The sequence below is a fragment of the Micropterus dolomieu genome, linkage group LG20 (genome assembly GCF_021292245.1).
Source record: "Micropterus dolomieu isolate WLL.071019.BEF.003 ecotype Adirondacks linkage group LG20, ASM2129224v1, whole genome shotgun sequence".
Lineage (NCBI taxonomy): Eukaryota > Metazoa > Chordata > Actinopteri > Centrarchiformes > Centrarchidae > Micropterus > Micropterus dolomieu.
In genome coordinates, this window is record NC_060169.1 from 8241559 (window position 1) to 8265136 (window position 23578).

At 39.0% G+C, this 23578-nt stretch overlaps 1 protein-coding gene across 2 annotated transcripts in view; it reads right to left on the reverse strand.

The window, feature by feature from the left end:
- csnk1g1 (casein kinase 1, gamma 1) overlaps positions 1-23578 on the reverse strand; it is a 40764-nt gene that overhangs the window by 15536 nt on the left and 1650 nt on the right. For both annotated transcript variants that reach the window (XM_046031794.1, XM_046031795.1), the window contains exons 2-5: positions 16461-16890; positions 15761-15801; positions 13414-13483; positions 1812-1963 (exon numbers count right to left, since the gene is read on the reverse strand). In XM_046031794.1, coding sequence (XP_045887750.1) covers positions 1812-1963; positions 13414-13483; positions 15761-15801; positions 16461-16647 — 450 coding nt within the window. In that variant the 5' untranslated portion in view covers positions 16648-16890. The remainder of the gene's footprint in view (positions 1-1811; positions 1964-13413; positions 13484-15760; positions 15802-16460; positions 16891-23578) is intronic.

Here is a 23578-nt window from a genome sequence, read left to right on the forward strand (position 1 = left end):
TACAACCAAAAACACACAACCAGAGAGCCAATTATTTCTACAAAATCCCTTTCATTACAATACACTAATAATTATTTTCATTATTGATTAATATAATCAATGTGATTAATTTTACAATTACACAGTGAAACTTTTAGTCTGTAAAATATCTCAAAGGTTGAGCGTTAGGACTAGCTGCAACATCAACATATTTAGTACTTTTGCCTGATAATAAAACTCCATTAACAGCTGAATGACAAAAGATTAATTTACTAATCGTTTCAGCACTTTGCTGCTAAGCTTCCACAGCGGCCTATTACGATCACACAACAAAAGCCTTTGTTGGTGTTGAGCCAGAATTTCAAGCCACTAACTGAAATGCAAAACCACCCTGCTGAGATTTAGGACTATGACAGCACCAGTGATTAGGATCAGAACGACAATTTGTTAATAGTTAAGGAACCTTAACCAAGGGCTCATAGCGGTTACATCTCAGGAAGAGATTTGTATTTGACAAGAAGACCGGCTCAAATGCAATGGGAATAGCAGTAATGGAGTAATAACATCCTTTACTTGGGTTTTATCTTGAGGGATTCTGATACCCTGAAACTCTTTCACCAGACCAAAAAAAAGGAGCTTGAGTAGGAGTATAAGCTCACAGCACTTATTGAAGGATCACTCATTTGTGCCAAAGAATAAAAGAGTGAGACCTGTGTGTTCAATACAGAGGAGAGTTTAGCTGAGATGCAGGCTTTAGAGGCTCTCTGTTCTGCAACACCTATGTTGTGCTGTTTTGTAGGTTTCCTTACATATTTGCAGGGGCTATCTGCATTACTAGAGCACTGCAGGTTTAGTGCTGACAAAATGAAATGTTAGAAAATTTGAGATGTCTGTGGCGCCAAAAAGACTAGGTCAGACCTCCCCCTCTAAGCTGCTCAAACTTAATGAGATTCAGTGATGGCTTTGCCCTTTGACAGTTTCCAGCCTAACTGCCCCTGCCCAAGAGTACGCATATACTGACAGATTGCTAATTTGCAGACTGGGTAATAGGAGACTCAGCACTGATACCCCGCCTTCCCGCCTGTTCTACGGGCCTATGGTCTGTAGGCAGGACTTTGGACGCATTCAGCTCAAATTATACATACACCGTCTGGGACACATGCAAAACTCTTGCAAAAATGTTTGGTGCCTTGAATCACCTCAAAGAAAGACAGAACCAGGTTATTATTTGAGACAGGCATTTATGTCTAATTTCCCATTTTATATTTCATCATATTTTCATAGCTCTCCTTTTACACATTAATTTGCAGCTTCTGCTATTTGCTGTTAAAGACCATACAACATGTCCTTTTTTGGTTCAAAGAGCTTTCACCTGTATCTCACAATTTGCTCAGTTGTCAGATGAGTAAAGTAGAGTTGTCAACTGAGCAAACTCCATGTGCTGAGAAAGACTGAGATGTGGTTGGAAGCTCCAACAAAAAACTGGAGCTCTCTGCTCCAGTTATGTTTTTTTTGTAAAAGTTCTTCCATTTGTTTCCCATTAAAACCCTTCCAGTGACTCAAGGGGCAGAATAATTTCAGAACTCTGTGAGGTTTTTATTGTGAAACATCTGCAGGAAGTTTTGAGTTTCATTAACGGCACCTTTGCATCATGTTGCTGTGTGGATTTTATTTGTTCTGCAGACAGCGCACACAAAATTTAATATTAAATAATCTGCTTGGTGTTTTCTCCATACAAATTTGAATCATCATTATCATAATCATCATTATAAGTGAGTAGACACTATTTTAAAACAAACAATTTAATGTGTCATGTAATGCTCTGAACTCACCAGCTGAATTGCTATCATTAAGACAGTCTTTAGTGAAAAGGTCCTGTCACAAAGGTCAAAGAGGTCCTCCAGACTCGGGCCAAGCAGCTCCAGAACCATGGCATTGTATTTCCCACAGGGCCCAAAGTAAAACACCTGGGGGACGCCTTCAGCTATAACACAAGAAAGAAAGAAATCAGACTAGCCCAGTGGACACAGCTGTTCATATCCTCACATTTGTCCAAGTAACCCATAGCCCTTATTGTTTAATTATGTGTTTGCAAGTGCATCAAATATAAGATCACTGTTAATAGCTTAGGTAGTAAATAAACTGTTGGAGGAAAAGCAAATACTAGTAAGTAGATAATAAAAAGTAGAAAATAACTTCAGTGTTTTTCAGTTGTAAAAAAAATGGCTAAACTGGCTTTAGGAAAACCATAAGAGGCCTCGCACTAGACAGATAGGAGGAAGGGCATCACAAGGTTACTGATGACAGAGAGCAGAGAAAACTGCTAGGTAAACATTAACCCCAAAGTAAAATACAACACAGTGCCTGAAAATAAACTGCCACTCCTCTACTGCAGAATGAAAATAATGTTTTCACTATCTCGTATCACATCGTCCCAACTGAATCATGTTTTCTCTACTCCACTCTCTCCAAGTGCTAAAATCCCTTCCATCTGCCACCTTGGCTCTTATTTTACTTCTTATTACTGTGCAGTTTAGTGTTGTGTGGTCAATCTTAATGCAACAGTAATAATGGTAGGGCTGGTGCCCCGACCCTTGTACTCCTTGGCATGGGTTGTTTGTAATGCTGGTGATGTGGCACCTCCTTGTACTGTTAAAGAGAAGTGTGTGAGCTTCATGCTTAAAATTATTAAATTTAGAAGGGATGGCAGGGTGTGAACTGTTTGAATGTTTCCTTCATTCCTGTAGGTTTTAATGACATAATATAAAAAGCACACAAAAGGAATATCTTATTTATAACAAAAGCATCACCTATCATGCATGCACAGTATGAAATTTCAAATATTTTGCAAGTTTTATGCACATACATACGACTCCCATTCATTTATAATTATTTGTCATTGGTGATATCTGTATTCTTTTCCTGACCACATCCTGAACTTCAGTTTCAAAGAACAGGAAATCAGGTCAAACTGTTAATTGCCTTGAGGGGAGCATAATTCAAAGTTTGCCCCTGCTTACCGTTAGTGTCCTATTAAAAATGTCCCCTCAAGAAACTTCAAAGAAATGCTGCCGCTTCAATCGTACAGACCTTGCTTTATCAGACTGCTTAATCTGTGCTCAGTCCTCAGAAATATTATAATTGCATAGAAGTAGGGAAAAAAGTAGGGAAGTCCAATTCTGACATTAAAAACTCTTAGAGAAAAGTACTGAATCTACAGTACATATGTATATGTAGATGCAAATATGAGTGTTACGTTTATTTATGTATATTTAGATATGAACAAATATTGCCATTGCTCCTCACCTCTGAATGGATGATTTCATTGAAAATCTAATAGTTAAATCTGCAATTATGTAAAACACTGACATAATATCAGTGTACGAAGTTGACATGATGAATGTGTGTTAGCATACATCTGCTTACACACTGCTTTGCACATCCAGCGGACACAGAGCAACAGTAGGCATTTGAAGTTGTGTCAAGTCCAATCTTCACTTTCTTTCTAGCTTTGTTTGGGTCTCCACCAACACCTGAGGAAAGCAGTTAGCTCCATACTCACTAGCTAGTAGCTAACCTCTGTCCAATGTCTGTCATCTGATGCTGAGCTAGTACTGTGTACAGTGGATGTATCAGAGCTTTTTTTACTCAGAACAGCTACCACATGCACTGGAAACTAAGCTGATGAAAGTGGTGAGAGTGAACCAAAATAATGTCCACCGTAAAAGCAAAACACTGAGCTCAGGCTGAAGAGGTTAAGACGCTCCGTAAAGCCGAGGAGAAGTGCAGATTTGAGAAATAATATCCTGTGGGTTTGTAACTACGAGTAAAACCTTTCACATTACATATAGTCATTTGATCAGAGCAGCTTTAAGACTAAATGTGTAATTCTTTCTCGTAGCATCCCTAGACTAGATTTGGTAAATTTTAACTCCGACCTAAACATGTTTACTATATCTTGCGTCACATGTAGAAGCTCGGAAAGATTTATTTTCTTCTGCACACACACTGTCAGCCCACAACATACTGGTTGTGAGCTCAGTTCATTCAGGTCTAAGACAGTTCTAAGAAATGAGTTGGCACAATAAAGTTTAGTTAAGAGATTAAAATTTCCATCATAAACGTATTATTCTGCTCAAGTAATTTAAGCAGAGACTGATAATCACAAAGTTAAATATTAACCTGATGTGGTGAGTTAACATATTCATATTGAATATGCTGCTGAAGACATTTAACTTGCCAGCTGGGTAATGGGAAATACACTGCAGCATGAAAGGTGGCGTAAATGCTGTCAGCTAGCATATGGGCATGTAGGAGTCATGCTGTGCTCCATCCTGTGTTTCTGGACACCATTATGCAGTTCTGTGGGTTGCTAATTGTACCATAGGAATGAGTGCCTTGAAACCCCGGGTGCCTGTGGGAGGCCTAAAAATGTGTCAGATTGAAGATGTGCTGTAAATAAGTGGATAAACGGTTGTTCAATTGAAAACAAGGTTGGTCCAACTTTTCACTAGCAGAGGAAAGCCAGGGATCGCAGAACCATCATTATCTACTGCAAAACAGTCTTCATAAGAGATTGAATCTGTGTGTGCTGTACTGTAAAGTATTCTCTAATTGTACAGGAAGACTCACTTTGATGGAAGCTACCAATTTTGCAGGTACCACTTTTGACTTCTTTTGTCTAATTTTCAAAAAAGAACAAAAAACCCCTGAACGTCTGGGTGCTGTCCTGACTTGGTCTTGAAGACATTTCTACAATGTCGCAAGCAAGTGAACTGCATGTGGCATAGACAAACAGTTTCAACAAAATAGCCCATTGACAGTATGCGTCAGTGAGCTCTTTAAATTCAGTATTAAGTCCATGCCTGTTCAAACCTTACAGACGGACACTCCATTTCCCACAGACATAACATGTTTCAGTGCAGAGTTAGCTTTACAAATTTTATGCCAAGTATATACACTACGCAGTTGTATTATATAGCAAATCACAAATGCTGGATCAAGATATCTCATATATACTTATATCATTACTCATAGCAGCAGGTCTGTGATAAGAGAAAAAAAAAAAAAAAAAACTACAAAAAATTTCATGTAGACGGTGACAAATGTATCAGTTCTGTCAGCCTTTGAATATCACAGACCGTCCTGTGTAAAAAGATAAGAGCAAATTTTCCTTTGCTTTGCTGTAATCTAATAGGGAGGTGCTGGCTGCAGTCCTTTACAACAAAAGGGGAACAATATAAATGTATGATGAATGAATATGACTGGTTTTAAGCCCGACTGAAAGGCAATCGCCCCAAATTTCCCTGCATATGACTTGCTATGCGTGCAATTTTTCAACCTGCTTTCAGAGACCAGATCAGATCTTTCTGTGAACTCTGTCCAGAGACCAATCCAGAGTTGGGATCTGGTAGTAGTCTGACCGTTAATAATCCATCTATTACTGTGACAAACGGGGTTGTAGAAAGGTGCGCATTACTTGGTTTCTGTTGTACCTAGGGGTTGTTCCGATTGGATCGCTTATTGACGATTGAAGGGATAATGAGCGATTGGTTTATCATGCACCGATATTAAAGGCAATTTTAACTAACTCACTATCAGAACTAAGATGACATAAAAACAGTCTCTAGAATCTGCACCACACTGCAGTGTTTCCCTTCATTGATTTATTTGTTGCGACACGACATGCCACAATATCAACGCTGACCGCCACATACTAAATACTATTTAATATGAGTAAAATCATAAAAAATTGTGGATGTGTTAACGTTAGAATAAAGCTGGGTTGTCGAGGTTGACACGCTGTACATAGCTGCTATCGATTGCACCCTCCCTCTCCCTGCCGTGCGCACGCGCTGCACCACAGTTTCGAGGTAGTTCTGTGGGAAACACTATTGTGTATTTACAAATGTTTCTGGTGGTTTCTCTTAAAGCTAATAAGCCTGTTTCTTCCATGCTGGCATTTCACTGACTTGCTGCAACGTAACACCGCCCCCCCCCGGCGATCAGATCACCAATCGGTGATCTCAAGTATCCATGATCAGACGATATTAAAAGAGAGACAATCGCCCAACCCTAGTTGTACCAATATTTTGCACACCTGTTTTATGTTGTAACTGTGTATTATAACATGCTTAGTTCCAGATGAATAAAAATGCTTTTTTCGACAGCCAAGTGACTGTCTGGTCAAACAAAAAGATCGTATCCTTTAAAAAAAACAAACAAAAAATACCCAGTATCTCTCTGTAGGGAGCCCTTCCATAATGTTGTCAGACACTTGTATTAACAATCTGTTACAGTCTGTTAGTGGCAAAAACAAGCATTAGGGGATGTACTTTGACAGGGCAGATAAAAGTTACCATTTAATGTTACAAAAAAAAAATAATAAAAAAAAATAAACTTCTTTCTTCATGCATGTTGGCAACATGTGGTGTGTTTTTTATATAATGGAAGCTGTCTATCACAGAAGTTACGTCAGTATTACTGTGTGGTGTCTTTTTGTGTGGAGTTTGCATGTGCTCCTCTTGCCTGTGTGGGATACCTCCCACAGTCGAAAGAAATGCCGGTTAAGTGAATTCGTGACTCTGAATTGACTGTAGGTGTGAATGTGTTTTTCTTTATATATGCACATATACACACACACACACACACACGTATGTGTCTGCCCTGTGATAGACCAGTCACTTGTCCAAGGTGTACACCACCATTCGCCCACTGATATGCGCCAACCCTCCTCAACAGGATAAGCAGTTTAGAGATAGGTGAACAGATGGATTTTCACATTGTAAATTTATGACAGGTGTATTTTACCGCAAAATTTGTGGGATGGAAGTGAAGACGTGGAATAAGAAGAGACAGGCTACTGGTGTTGGTTTTGCAGTTGCTATACATAGGGCTGTGCAGTTTGACGATAGGCGTTTTTCTATCGTTTACAATTATACTCTGTTTTGTCGCAAATTCCACACTTTACCGCAATATTTTGGTAAGGAAAAGGCGCTTTGTAGCGCGGTGAAGTTAGTTTTACGTTGGAATTCCGCATGTATCGAATGTCCAACGTAAAACTAATATCCAACTTGAGACTAATTTCACTGCGGTAAATTCTTCCACACTAGCCTGTGTTGCAGGGAAGAAATTGGCATTAAAAATAATGGACAAGCCACACAACACTATCCAGCAGTGGCAGCTGTGATGTGTGTGTCAGTCAGGTAATGTTAAATGACTTGCCCACGAACATACAGCTTACTTTATAGTTCCCCAGACATGCTGCTGTTGTGAAGTTAGTTGTCACTGTCTGGAGCTGCTGTGCTGCTCTGGGACAGTCGCGTCCTCTCATGTTAGCGTTGCAGCAGCAAGAAGCGTCAGTTTGCTAGCCCACAACCTAGCTAACATTAGTTACATTACTTGCTGTGTTGCAGTTCATTCTATTGTGGTATTTGTCATGGTATATGGCATACCCCACCTTTATAATGCAGAGAAATATCCCGAGTTACAGTTGGAAATGCCATATTTCATTGAATTTTCAAAAAATAAAAATCTATATCTGGATATATATAGTTATTGGGATATGAAATAACTAATAATTTTTTTCCCCATATTACAACTTAACATTTTGTGGTGGAGTACAACCAGCTCCTGCCTCACATCAAGTTTTGTGCACTACAGATCAACCTTTGATTGCACTATTGCTCCAGCTAGTGACTGGTTCCTCAAATTAAAGAGAATGAAGTTACATTAGTAGCTCACAAATGCTAAAAAAACAACTTGATACTGTATTTACATCTGTTGATTTAGTTACAATTGTTTTTCAAATCTCTCCCTTAAAGACTGATAAGGTATAGATGATATAGGGTTGTGAAAAAAAAGTCTACTAAAACACGGCTCTTTAATTTCTCACCATGCCTTATTAGACGCTTTCACACTGCCCAATTTTCCAGGATTATTACACCAATATGCCGGCTCACTGCGCTGTGTGAAAGGTACCGAGCCGGAAAGAGGGTCCGATTTGATTCACCTCTGAGCCGGGAATGTTGGCAGTAACAGAGGCAGAACAATGTCTGTGTGAAAAGCCACAGCCGGCATGCTGGAACAGGAGGGACATTTTAAGCTGTTGTGTTACAAGTCTGTCTTTTTTCAACAGTCTTACTCTGAAAGTCCACCGACTCCAGCTGCTCCAGTTTTGTTAGGTTCCAGCCCGGCATCAACATCCACTGGAAGTGCCTCAGCATTGAGGGTGCATTTCAGAATCACAGCATTTTGCCTGCCGGATTTTGCTGACATGTTTAGATTTCATTGATTTGGTAATCAGTGCTTGCTTTTGTGCTTCTAACAATGATTAAGTAGACTACGCAGTTAAAACAGGCAAAAAAGAAACCATTTAACAGTGTTTATTGTTGTTTTGCGATCGGGAATCTGCACAGGGCATTTTATTTTTTGACCGAGCTCAGGCAGCCGCAGCGTAGGAGGTAACCCAGAAAGCTCACACACACACACAAACAAAAGCACACACAATTGCGGGATTACGCCGCAATATTTTGTTCAGATGTATCCGCAGACATTTTTTGTTCATTGGCCAACTATAAACCGATCATCTCAAAATGCCAGATATCAGATGGACTATCAGCCTGATTAATTGGCCTATCGATCGATCTATCACTATTCTTAAAGATCCATGTTTTTGCATTAATAGGAGAAGACATCCAAGATAAGACCTCCTGCCTTTGCTTCATATGTTTGCAAAAAAATCTAGCAAGCTGTGTCACTGAGGGAAATGTTTACTCCTTGGGATTGCAAAAGTCAGAGTTGGTGTAGTGTTTCATGACGAGATCTGGCTTCCAATACATTTAACAGCTCAATAGTGTCCACCCACCCTTGAACAAACCGTCTTGATTCAAACCTATCTTGTCCTGCACAATAAAGCCTTATATTCTGCTGTTTTGTAAACCCAAAGCAGGGAGGGAACTGTTACTGACTGCACTGACAAATATTCTCACATAATATCTGGAAGGCAGTGCTTAATTCCTAATTGAATCATCCTCATTAATATCCAGTGACAGTTGGTTACGCACTAGATACAACACCTGATTGAGCATCTGAGTCAAACACATTAATTCATAAAGACCCTGTCGCACAGACACTGTGACAACCACATTGGCTGAGAGGAATGTGGCACAGCATACAGCCAAGAAGAAATGAGGTCACGTTATCCCATCTGGAGGAGAGGACAGAGGCAGGTTAGTACTAAGAGAGGCAGACCCACTCTCTAAATATTTAATGAGTTTCCGCACAGTTGGCCTTTTCCAGCCCTTGCCTTTGCAAAACAATAGCCATTACATTCCCAGTCTGGTTATCATATATGCATGCAGAGCTCCAAAAAGCGTTTCAAAGACCATACATCACAAAAACGATTTTCCATGCCAAATTGGGGATGATCCTTTAACTGTAACACTGTGACTTAACGGTTTATAATGAAAAGCTTAAATAACAAATTCACAAGGTAAATGATTAAACTTCTCTTACCAATCCCTAGCTCCAGTTTAGGTGCATTCAAGTGACAACCAGCGCAATGTAAACATTATTTTAAACCATTTTACCAGAATAACAACTAGATTTTTTCTATTGTTTCTAGTGGTCCCACCCATGTCCTCTTGTACCAAGACTAAAAAAGGTTTGCCTTTAATTTATTTCTCTGTTGTATTCATTTAATACTTGTCTTGTCAGTGGCTGCTGTAAAACGGATGCGTCAGCAGACCCTGACTAATCTTTTATGACAAACTGAGAAATTTTCAAGGGGGCAGAGTTAACAGAAGATATGTTAAGATGTTTGCATTGTCTTTCATTCTGAACACAGAATAAAATGTAATGGGCATGATTCTAGAAAAAGACATGAGGATGTGGAAAAAGATAAACATGGTTACAGTGGAGAAATATTTGATACACTGCTGATTTTGCAGGTTTTCCTACTTACAAAGCATGTAGGTCTGTAATTTTTATCATAGGTACACTTCAACTGTGAGAGATGGAATCTAAAACAAAAATTCAGAAAAATCACATTGTATGATTTTTAAATTATTAATTTGCATTTTATTGCATGACATAAGTATTTGATACATCAGAAAAGCAGAACTTAATATTTGGTACAGAAACCTTTGTTTGCAATTACAGAGTTCATACGTTTCCTGTAGTTCTTGACCAGGTTTGCACACACTGCAGCGGGGCTTTTGGCCCAGTCCTCCATACAGACCTTCTCCAGATCCTTCAGGTTTCGGTGCTGTCGCTGGGCAATATGGACTTTCCACTCCCTCCAAAGATTTTCTATTGGGTTCAGGTCTGGAGACTGGCTAGGCCAATTCAGGACCTTGAGATGCTTCTTACAGAGTTTGGGTGTGTGTTTTGGGTCGTTGACATGCTGGAAGACCTAGCCACGAGCCATCTTTAATGCTCTTACTGAGGAAAGGAGGTTGTTGGCCAAGATCTCGCGATACATGGCCCCATCCATCCTCCCCTCAAGATGGTGCAGTCGTCCTGCCCCCTTTGCAGAAAAGCATCCCCAAAGAATGATGTTTTCACCTCCATGCTTCACGGTTGGAATAGTGTTCTTGGGGTTGTACTCGTCCTTCTTTCCCCAAACACGGCGAGTGGAGTTTAGACCATAAAGCTCTATTTTTGTCTCATCAGAGCACATGACCTTCTCCCATTCCTCCTCTGGATCATCCAGATGGTCATAGGCAAACTTCAGACGGGCCTGGACATGCGCTGGCTTGAGCAGGGACCTTGCGTGCGCTGCAGGATTTTAATCCATGACGGCGTAGTGTGTTACTAATGGTTTTCTTTGAGACTGTGGTCCCTGCTCTCTTCAGGTCATTGACCAGGTCCTGCCGTGTAGTTCTGGGCTGATCCCTCACCTTCCTCATGATCATTGATGCCCCACGAGGTGAGATCTTGCATGGAGCCGCAGACCGAGGGAGATTGACTTCTTCCATTTTCTAATAATTGCGCCAACAGTTGTTGCCTTCTCACCAAGCTGCTTGCCTATTGTCCTGTAGCCCATCCCAGCCTTGTGCAGGTCTACAATTTTATCCCTGATGTCCTTACACAGCTCTCTGGTTTTGGCCATTGTGGAGAGGTTGGAGTCTGTTTGATTGAGTGTGTGGACAGGTGTCTTTTATACAGGTAACGAGTTTAAACAGGTGCAGTTAATACAGGTAATGAGTGGAGAACAGGAGGGCTTCTTAAAGAAGAACTAATAGGTCTGTGAGAGCCGGAATTCTTACTGGTTGGTAGGTGATCAAATACTTGTCATGCAATAAAATGCAAATTAATTTTTTAAAAATCATACAATTGTATGATGATTGTAAGTGATTTTCTGGATTTTTATTTTAGATTCTGTCTCTCACAGCTGAAGTGTACCTATGATAAAAATTACAGACCTCTACATGCTTTGTAAGTAGGAAAACCTACAAAATCAGCAGTGTATCAAATACTTGTTCTCCCCACTGTATGTCAGTGTTTGTATTATCAGGTGCTGACATCGCTGTTCAACGCCATGAACCAGACAGTGTGGGAGAGAAACTGTTGCCATTGGCCATTACGTGTGAGCAATTGTAAAAAATAAACCATTTAATGGACTGCAGAATAAAGAGTCACAGGTTGGGTATCAGGAGGAACTACATTTACGAAATTTGGGTTAAATTCATTTGGGCTTGACTAATTGCGGACACTTGGAACCAGAAATAATTAAAATGACTACTAGATACTCACTAGTATTGCACTAAAATCATCCGCAGTAATATTGGCTGAAATTACCATAAAGTTATTGATATGTGCAGTTTATAGCACGCATATTAAATACATTAAAAGATTTAAAGACCATCTGGTGATTAGAGCTAACCTTTGACATGATCTAGCCTTGTGCAGAGTAACTTTGGTACAGCATTTCCAGATGTTTTAATAAGACAACAGAAAGAAAATCAAATACGTGAATTCCTTTTGCTAGGTGCAGCACCACAACAATGTATAAGCCTGCTTCATACTAGACATAAACCTACATACTAAAGTTCAAACCTCACAGGTGCATTTCTTACAACAAGATGGGTTCAATGGCTTTGTACTATGTGAAAAGGTGTGGCTTGTAGTGATGACACAAATGAATCATCACCCTTTAGAGGCATTAGCTCAGTCCGTGGGGACTTGGCGTGGGAACCGTGGGGTCGATGGTTCGAACCTAGCAAGGACCATTGCCAAAGGTTCCCCTGAGCAATGCTCTGAATCCCTGGGCGCTGGACAACGGCTGCCCACTGCATCCTAATTAGGGTGGGATAAATGCAGAGGACAAATTTCACATGCACTGTACTGTGTATAATTGTATGTGACAATAAAAGATAAAAAAAATTAAATTATATTAAAGCTTTACAGCATCTTTCAAGTCATTATGGTTTTCCATAACTATTGTTTTTGTTCACTCTCTCTGCTCTCATCAGCACGCTCACTGTACACCATCTGCCCAGCACCACACTGCACACGGCTGAAACACAAATAGGGTTGCGCAATAGAGACTTTTAGTTCCTAGTTTAGTTCCTCTGGTTCCATCGTTCCTGGACGTTTTTGGTCAGTAAGTAATAGTAAATGAATGGCTGGTGAACATAGTGGGAGGATTTAGTGCCAGATAAATCCCTCAGGAAAGGGCAAAGAAAGGACAGTGAATAAGGACAGATTCAGCAGATGTCTAGACTACAGATGAATGATAATGTTGCTCCATAACTGCTGGATGTGTAAATAAGCAGCTGCTTGCTAACAAGTCTGCCACATCAATGTAAGATTCTATTAAGTCAGTATTGTGTTCACAGTTTCTTTTCATAAAAAAAAGAAGGTATATTTGAGAAGCTACTAGTAGTTATTCACTATGTACACAGAAACATGATCCAACCTGACTAGACCCATGCAGACCCACACCAAGCCAGTGTGACACAGTGAATAATACAGATGTTTTTAGCTCAAATCTAAACTGGACATTGGACGTGCATTGGATGTGCATTAATGCGACTGCAGACAGGACACTGCTTTGTAGACAAACAGCACTAAACATAACTTTCAGTGGATTAATAAAAAACAACTTGCGGCTGCATTTGTTTTGTGGGTGTGTAGGAAGCTTTATGTCAACACGTTTCATATTGAATTGCACCCCTGGTAAGACTATTGTCAAGCAAGGTCACCCTCTATGCACTTAGGCATTCACACACTCATGTACACAAAGTCCCGGAGATTAAAATAAGTTGCTGACCAAGCTTAATATCAATCTTATTAACCTGAGTGGAATAATCGTTTGTTGGGGAAATGACGCAATCTTTTGAGCTGATCTTCCAAAACAGTCAAATCATTGTCATGCAGTCACACAAAAACACCATGAGGAGCGAGCGGCAAACAAATCTGCGACCTTACCTGTAGTTCCCAATGTTTTGTAGAACCGGTACTCTAAATGCAACTGTGGTGCCCTCGACTTCACTGGTTCCTGCACAGTGGACACATCCAAACCAGTACTCAGTTAATGGCAAGAACCTCAAAACTGTGGGAAAACCCAGCTAAAACAAGTTTACTTGCATGTTAAACCATTGAAGAAATTAAATATCTTTTCTGTTTGTCACCTCGTGGTCTGTGAAGTGCCAACAATTATTTGATGACTCATTGCACTTAAGGGCATATACCAGGGTTTTTCCTGGCTCAGAAAGGGCCTTTGGGGGGGTGACCTCACGTGACAGTAAGCATGATCAATTCTGTAGGCTACTCGTACAGTAAAGGCAATGAGTTACCCTTATGACTGAAATCTATGCATTTTCTTGTTATTTCTGACCATTTGATAAACAAAATATATCCACAACCTACAGGAGTAAAGGTATAAATTAGTGCATAAATAAACATTATAACATTAAATAGAAAGTATAATGTTAGTATAATAAAATATTTACAGGTTACACTTTATTTGGATAATCTGCCTGCAGATAGTTTATTAGTTGAGATTCAGCTGTTTCACAAATAAAACCCATTTTCTGATATAAGCCTACACCATTGTTGTTAAGGTTTGATTAGTGTCAATGTTTCATTATGTATTCATTATATTTTCAGATAACAGTACAGACTGCTATATGGCTTACTATTAGTAGCCTCTAATAATAATGCAAAGCACTAACTTGTCAATAATTAAAAAAAACATGCATACAGAACAACGAGTTCAACATTTCAAACATTTGCTGTAGTACCTCAACATTTTTTTTAACGTCCCGCCTACTCCAGGCTGTGATTGGTCAGTTCACGAAGTGACTTTGATGAGCAACTGTGCACACGGCTATATGAAACGCACCCATAGACTGTATATAAAAACACCCCCGATCTCCTTGCTAAGATTAGCAGGCAGGCAGAACGGGAACAGGTGAGCATCACTTAGTGCCCAGAGAACCTGATATGGAGAGGGTAGAGGAGAGTACCAGTGCCGTACAGTTAGCTTCGTAGCGGAGCGTTCAGGTGCAGTCAAACCAACACAGCAGCTGGTTTCTAAATCTAATGCCAGCTGCATTGTAAACAGCGACTACAGCGGCTGTAGATGAGAGGAAAGGTGACTGCTGGAAGTTAAGATGTTGTATTTAAGTTTATGTTCTGCTTGCTCAACAGTTGTTTGATAAATGGCTTTTAAAAACATTTGAGAGAGGATATGAAACGCTTTTTCCCCTCAATTTTGGCGCTGGAGATTTTCCTTTGGCGCTCGCTAAAACCTCTTTGGGGGGCGCCAAAAAATTTTGTATGCAGGAAAAACCCTGTATAGAAAAACACCACCCAATGAAATGTGATTACAGAATCTGGGATGAACCATGAAAAAACATCCTGTAACTGTAGTAGTAGTAGGTGTATTTAGGTTTGCACAAACAGCAGCTCTTTTTATTGTACCATAAGCTCAAACATATATATTATGTTCTGTCACCTGGGATTAAAAACATGTCCCTCATATTTGACTCCTCCATTATCTGAGTCATCCTAAAAAGTTTCCATTTTCTCAGTACTGTCCTTGCTACTTCTGGACACAAGCTGTCCTTTCCCCAAAGTTACACTCCACCCAGTGTAATTAAGTTAAAAAGGGACAATACAAAGTCACCTGGAAAATACAATTTTAATCAAATTTCTGGGAAACTGACCCGAGTATGAATTTAAGATACACTCCCAGATTTCTTTAGATCAATTGTGCCCACAAATTCTAAAATTTCCTCCAAGTACATTGAAGTTTTGAAACTCAACACACCTTTTAGGGAGAACTATTTGACTTGGTAACCTTAATACTTTCATACTGTAGCTACTGTATTTACTACTCTCTAGTGAACAATAATACAGCATGAGTCAGCAGTCATGATTTCCAGACACAAACATTAACCAAGCCTCTACGCCTTATTCACATTTTTCCTCAAAGACCAGATAATTCAATACAACAAGCACTCCCACTGTGCCACCCTATCACAATTTGAGAGTCATATTTCTGGAAATCAACTACAAATGGCTATAAAAACACGTAATTTGTGTGTAGTTTCTGACTACTTGATGCAAACACCAAATACGAAAGAACAACCCACCCTTTCTTATATAGTGATGTTGATTATGGATAAGCAAGTTCTATACCAATATTATTGCTCCTGAATTAAAAGCATTGCTCCACTTTATGCAATGGACCAACTTTATCTATTATTTTGCTAAGGTTTCTCATATGTGCAAAGGTGAGGAATCATGCAGAGAGAAAGTGTGCGCTTACCAGTTTAATAGCTACATACTCGTTGGTGTAGAGATTTTTACCTGAAATAAGACAGAAAAGGAAAAGCATACATTAAATAGCTTTTAGTACACCAACAAACACCGCTTAAAGCTTTACAACTGGCTCACCAAGCAACACTAAGTGATGAAAATAGTTTTTATTTAAATTTCCAGCAAACTTTGAAAAGGTCCAAAGGGTTCAACACCTTTCTAAAATAGTTTAAATTAAAATAGCATTACTTTTATACCTGCACATGCCCATACTGTATATATCCTAGCTTATTCATTTTACACTGTTCATAATAATATATGTATATATGTATCTATGTATATACAGTGTTTTCTTATCCATTCCTCAATGTTTTTATATATTACCTGTATACGTACATAACTCTGCACTTTCCGGCTTTTTGCACTTCTGGTTGGATGCTAAACTGGATTTCTTTGTGTCAGTACTTGTACTCTGTGCATAACATTAAAGTTAAATCTAATCTAAATCTAATAACCTTCATGAATGTACAATTAATTGCAGGGTTGTTGTATTAGACTGCATCAGTTTTGATTAGGTGTACCTAATAAACTGGCAACTGAGTGTTGTTACATTCAGAACCATTAAGAACTGCTATAGAGACTTCCAAAGTCACTGTCAATTATTCCGTTGTGTCTTGAACCATTTAACACAATATTCAGACTCAACATACCAAGCTTCAATTCCCCAAAGTTTCCACAGCCGATCTTCTTGCCCACACGAAAGTTCGGCCCCACCATGAGAACCCCAGAGGAGCTGGAGGAGCCAGATGGTCGGGACGAGTGTCCACTGCGGCTTCCCTGGGAAGCTTTAGCGGCCCTTGTGGGCCGCTCGCCATATTTGTCTCTCTGTTGATCCATGGTGTGAGCAGCACAGGTCAGTGGGAGCCTGGAGTGATGTACAAAAAGGCCTCCTGGGCTGGGCCCACCACAGCCACAGCCCTGGTCACTGGCAGTGCCTGGATGGCACAGTCACTCTCATGAGACAAAACCTGGTAAGCTAACCGACAGTCCTCCCTGTCCTCACCCCGTCACCTCTAACAGTTGTTGAACAGGCTGATCTCTGGCCTCAACATTTGTCAAAGAAAGGAGAAGGTGGAATACCTGTAACAAACACAATAACACATATTAAAGACATATTTATACATTTCCACAGGGAGAAGCACATTTACTCAATAACATTTAATGCTTGGGTAGGGAACTTGAAACTGGAATTGTCTTGGAGCATAAAGTATTTAATAATGTTCAAGTGTTTTGGTTGAGGGCAATAGCAGATTATTTTATTTAGTTAAGTTTCACCACTGTTATATTATGTAAAAAAAAAAAGTGCATTTAAATCTGAAAAAGAACTGCACATCTCAGCACAGTTCTGTTGGGGGGCATGTCATGCACTGCACACACAGTGAAGCATGGTGGGACGGCTCCATTTGCTTATGTTAAGTTTCTAGTGTTAAACTGAATAATCTGGACAACATATGCAGTCACCAGTTTTTCCATGACATTTTAAATGCTTTAAATCACAGTTTACATGTAGACAGCGCTAAATGAGGACAGGACTGGCTTACTGTAACAGCACTTCTGGCTAAAAGAGATAGTCATCAACTCACAGTGGTCACAGAAAACACAGCAACCAGTTTGAGCATCAACACAAACCTTAAGGCATCCAAGACTCTCTACCACCCACAGCTACAGCCTGGCAGACAATGTCAACGGGGAATATTATGTAAACAATTACATAAAGCTTCGTCTGCTCGCAAAGACACCATAGCTGAACTAGATGGACACTAGTCTGACTTTGTCAAGTGTTCAGCAAAATAATCTTTGGTTCAACCTACTTCTACCACGGGCAAGAATTACATTGAATCAAGTGATTATAAAACATAAAGGCAGTTTGGTGTATGATTCAGCAATCACCAAGACATGAGTCATATGTTGTTATCAACTGCACGCCTTACTGGGAGACTTCATATTGTGTTACTTAAGTTAGTGTACTGTACCAGCAAACAAAGTGTTGACTGTAAATTAAGTAAATTTTATTTATACAGCCCAATATCACAAAACAAACATTTACCTCAAGGGGCTTTACAATCTGTACAAGGTTACAGGACACCTTCTGACAAAAATGGAAGAAACCCCAGGAAGAGCAACAGAGGAGGGATCCCTCTCCCACAATAAAGAGATTACCAGCTCCTCTAATTATTCACCTAAAAATATAAAAAAAAAAAAAAAATACTGTTATCCATTAAAACCTTTTTATGATTTCTTAAAAAAAAAAAAAAAAAAAAAAAAACCTACTAATGTTTTCATGACAATGCTGTAATTCCCGAGCATGGAAAGGCTGCTGCTGAAAAGTATTTGTGTGTGGGCTTCCGGATGACTCATGCTCAGTATTGCCTGCACAGATCTCACCATCAAAGACAGCTAGTTTGCTCTCAAGGGCAACTGTGCACTGTTGCTATTACATAAAACCAGAAACAGAACAACATGGCTATAAAAAACAGGTTTGCAGCAAAGACCAATGGTGGCCTGTAATAGTTTCCGTTGTGCAAATAATCACTTGTAGGCCACTGTAATCCAGTGTGCATCAGCGTTTAGATTAGCTCAGCTAGCAGGCCCCCCCCCGGATTGAAGACAAGGTTATCATCTGCACACACAAACTCTGCAGTGGATGCAGGATAATAAACACACACGCAACCTGTGTTCAGTCCATTCACACCAGACTGCTATCACTGATTATTTCCTGGATGTTGCTGTTCACCTAAGAGCCCAGACTACACTATACTGTATAGTGTAACTGTATACACATCGCTGCTAATCTACAGAAGTATACCTGACCTTGTAATACTGCTAAACAGAGATTTGAACTTATTCCAAATTGTTATTATGTTATATATTAAGGTTATACTAAAGACTCAATAAGATTGAAAAGTATAACTGTATTCGAGTATGGGCATTTGCTTGCGGAAGAAAGGCGTGACTGATTCTGACTGGTCGGCAGACACAGAATTGTCACTTGTTATTTCTGCTCACGTGCTTTTTCCCTGTAACAGGCTACACGTTTTTATGGGTGTAAATTAAAGCTGATCAAATGTCTCAAAACAACTGTCTTTTGTTTTGAGACATGAGTCAAGATGTTAAAGAGGATAACACACAAGACTGACACCAAGCCAGTTTAAGGCCTTCCGGTTTTAGTCTAGTTTGTTTAGGGTAAATTAAACACAAGCTTTACTTTAAAGGCGTTTCCATGTTCAATTCAGAGAACTACTTACTGATGTTGAATTGCACAATGACACTTCTGTAATATGTTGCTGCCGTATCTGAGTGTATGTTGACTGACTTTATACACAGTGTAAACTGAAAAGGTCGACAATGTTTTTGCATTTTTTTTGTACACAAAACTGAACGTAGTTTTATTTTATGCATTTGCCTTTTGTTTCACTAGTAAGATTATCACAGCCACGTTGTATTTTAAACATGTTCAGACATGCCTAACCTGAGGATTAGGATGACAAAAACAAATATTAAAATGGGACAAGTACTTCATTCCTACTACTGGTATATAAAGGCAGTAAAACTTCTGCACTCTTTAATCACAAAGGTGTATCACACTATATGCTGAAATGAGCCTCTAGGTATTATTTATGTACTTGTGTATCATTTCCTCCGGTGTTATGTGCTCATTAACTAACATTCTTCAATCTACTGAAAAAAGCCAAATCATAAAAAAGGTCTTGCTGCCCCATCTCACATTTTAGAGAGTCACAACGAAATCTTGATTCATTTAGCTAAATATAATATGCCCTACAATAACTGCTGCTTTTGTAAATGTTCAGTTTCAGCTGAAACTGCGTTAAGAGGTGTTGACCTAACTCTCCAGTATTTTCTTAGGACATACTAGTGTCAGTGTTGTGGAGGATTGCATTTTCTTTGAAAGTGTCCGTGTAGTTTAAGGGATATAAGGGATTTACAAAGTGCATTATGGAGCCAATGCATAAAATTACAATTTATTATACTGCGCGGACGCTGAAGTCTGAGTAAATTCATATCAGTCGACCGCCTAATTAATAAAGTGAAGAACAAATTAAAGCACACCACTGCACTGTTACTGTGGAAGAGAGAAACCACCTTCTGTGCTCAATACAAATGGCTTCTTTAGTTTTGATGCAACATGGGGAATCCCCGGCCGTTATCCCTGTGGAGGTGCAATGTCTCCTGATGAATTAGGATATGTTTGAGGAGACACACCTTTGGCAGCCTATAAAAAGTAATTTTCCTTCTCCGAAGCAGAAAACGTGAAAGGATTTTATAAATTCAAATCCCATTATAGATTTAGCTTATTGTCCCTTTTCTTCAAAGATTACTTCAGCAATTCTTTTTGACAGAAAAATATGATGCATTTTTAACATGTAATTAAGTAAATGCTGGTTTTGCTTGGCTTACATCGCATTTTGCCTAATCTTGTTAGGTAGAAATGTACACATACAAATACATTTAAAAAAAAACAAAAAAAAAAAAACACACACACACCTTTCCTTTGTACTATGGTTAAGGTCTTACATGAAAACGCCCTGGTGTAAGCAATGTGCAGGCAGTAATAAAATGAACTGATGAGCTGCATGACTACCAGTAATCAGACAATTCAGAAACAGTGTTAAATAAGAACTGATCATCGTTTCCTATTCCTGCTTCTCCAGGTGAGAGAAGGAGCACAATTTGGACTGATGAGCATGTTGGAGAAATGCTGAGGCAGAGTTCAGTTGTTGTTACGGTGGTTATGATCTGTATTTTGAATGTCATAGCCGAGTTTAAATATAGAGCAGACAAAGTAGTAAATGTGGCTGTCTGTTTGATGATGGTATAGATTTATGATGGCACAGCCTACTATGCACATTTGCATAGTAGCATTTAATTTGACTCTGGCTTGGCCTGTGTGAGTGCTTAAGATATACTAATATCCTTCTGTGCACTGATTAATGAACCTATTTAACATGAAATGACATAAAAACAAAGTTTTTTTGTTTACAGTATAATGTATACATTGGATCCTTGCTCATTTTGTTTCATATAAAACATGCAGTCATAATTTAATTGATGAGCTAACCTCACGGTATAGACATAGGTATATTTCGAACAATCACAATACATTATGTATGTCATTCTGTTGAGAAAAAACTAATTTTCTCTATGGTGGGAATAATCCACTGCTTTACGCTTTTGAATTAATCTTATTCTGCATGAACAAGAAGAAATGTGTTATATTACTGAAGATGCTCTCAAAACAGTTGTTGAGACTGTAGACAACAGATTTTGCTGATCTCACATCGGTGTCACATCACGAATATTGTTTGAGCTGAAAATATGCATCAGACTACTTTATTTTAAAGGTCTAATCTCGCTGAAAATGATGAAGCAGGTATTTTGTGTGTATAGAAATATATAAACAAGGTATACACGATAGTATTATTTTCACAATGCTGTTATTATATCCAAGTGAACTGAGGAGAAAGTATCAAAACATACACATAAACACAACTGTTTACCATCTAATCACAGCCACAGAACCATAGAAGCAAAAGTGCCTGACAAAAAGCCTCAAAAAAAAAAATTCTTGAATACAGTCCACAAATTTTCCTGTCAAATATCTACAGAAATTGAGATGTAAGGATGAAACGATTTCCAGTTTAACCGTAAACCATGGTAAAATTCCCAACGGTTATTATTACCGTACACATTTTAATTATCATGATAACCAGTATGGTTAAGACGATTAAACGGTTCTGTTATAATCTCACGGCAAACACTGTCCAGCGTCTCCCAGAAGCAGGCGTGCATGCGCAGAATGCAACGTGGGTTTGTTTGGGTCAATGATAACACGGCGGAAGACAACGCTGCAGAGATTTTTCAGTCACTCTGAAGTCTGGTCGTATTTTAGTTTTTATGAGAGTACTGAGGGAAACTTGATTGAAGAAAATTACCTTGTAGTGAACGCAGGGTGATTCAACTTTTAGCTTTGGTTTGTCTCTCTGACTTGCTAACAGTGTGTAAACTGAAGCTCACTGTGTTGCTGCTCTTGTAAAAACGCTACACGTTGTTTTGCTGCTGTGTGCGTCATGTGTCGGCAGAGTCTATTCGTCCACTGCACATGATTAGGGCTGTACATGGATTATTTTTCAAGCCGATTAATTTAACAATTATTTTTTTGATAAATCGATTAATCTAACGACTAATTATGTTTATTCTGAAGAAAGAAAAGTTGCCCATTACTCAATTAACATACCAATTTATCCAAAATAAATATCAAACACATGTCTAATCAATAAATGTATATTTTATTCAATCATCCTGATGAGGCACATTAGAATAATGACAATAGCAGCAAATCTTAAAATGAATCAAATTTCCACATCACTGACGTGTTGTGATAACAACAATAACAGACATTAATTAGGCTACTTTACGTAAAACTTTAAATGTTTCTGCCATGGATTCATTTCAGTATTAAGTAATGCAGTATGATAATAAAATGTATTTCTGCATCAGTGAACACCTGAAAGGACTCACAGACTGTCTAATTAGATTCAGCTGTTTTCTCGCTCATACGTGGCTGTTAAATAAAACAGAAAATATGAAACTGACGATCATTACATGACTCGCGGTGTAACGTTACGTTACCATGACAGCAGCGGGGCAGAAATTGCTTTTAACATGAAGGCAATTAAGAAATACTACGTGTCCTCGTGCTGATAATGTGCCGTGCTCGTGTGGTGACAGAAAGTAAACACGATTTGCGGTGCTGCCGTCTAGACAAAGTGCTCCGGGATACTTTCGTTTCACGTGTTCATGCTGCTTCAGGTATTCGTGGACAGCAGTTGTGCTGCAGTGAAGCGGTTTCTAATTCACAGAGCTCACGGAGCAGCACGTTGTTGAGTGTCTGTCTGAAATACTCCAAACTTAGACGGTCAAAGGCGCGGTCTTGTAGCTGGAGCTTGTCCAGGATAATCCCACACCGGATGCAGCGACGCTTCGACGCACGTAATGCGCGTCGACGTATTTACTTAATCGATTACGTCGACGAATCACCCCAGCCCTACACGTGATAACACATTACGCAGTTTAGTCAACCAACCAGCATATCTAGAAAGGCTACAGACTCCTCTGTATTTATGTCAGTTTTTGGGCTCATTGCAGTTACGATCACTGTCTTCTAAAAGTTATTTGTTTTCATGTAATTGTCCACGGGATCATTGTATTACCAATATAATATAAAGTCTTGATAATGCACACTAATGATTTTCATTTTTTTACAGAAGGTATTTGCTGTTATTTTATATTCAACCAAATGGCAATTGTATTTGTAGTTTAATATAAAACTTGTTTAAATGGTTTCAGTGTGTGCATCAGTACATATTAATATTTTTATTCATCCCTATTGAGATGCTTATGGCTGATTAGCATCTATTAAAAATGACTAATGTGTTGACATATTATCATTTTTACAGAAACATAAAGGCTCTTGGTGGAGTGATTAACCTTCAGTGGAAAGATCAGCTCGAGAGGGGGGCTGCCAATAGTGCAGACTCCTGCTGTGGCAGTGCCAGCTAGCAGCTGCCTCTTTCCTTAAAGCCACATCTTATGAACTAGACCTGAAGGGAATTGAGATCCCTATCTAAAATTATCCTAATTTTCATCCTCCATCAATTTATAGAGACCAACGCATGCATGCATATATATCTATTGTGTGCATCCATCTTTTTCCATCATAGGGTTTGATCTAAAAATCTTCCAAATATTG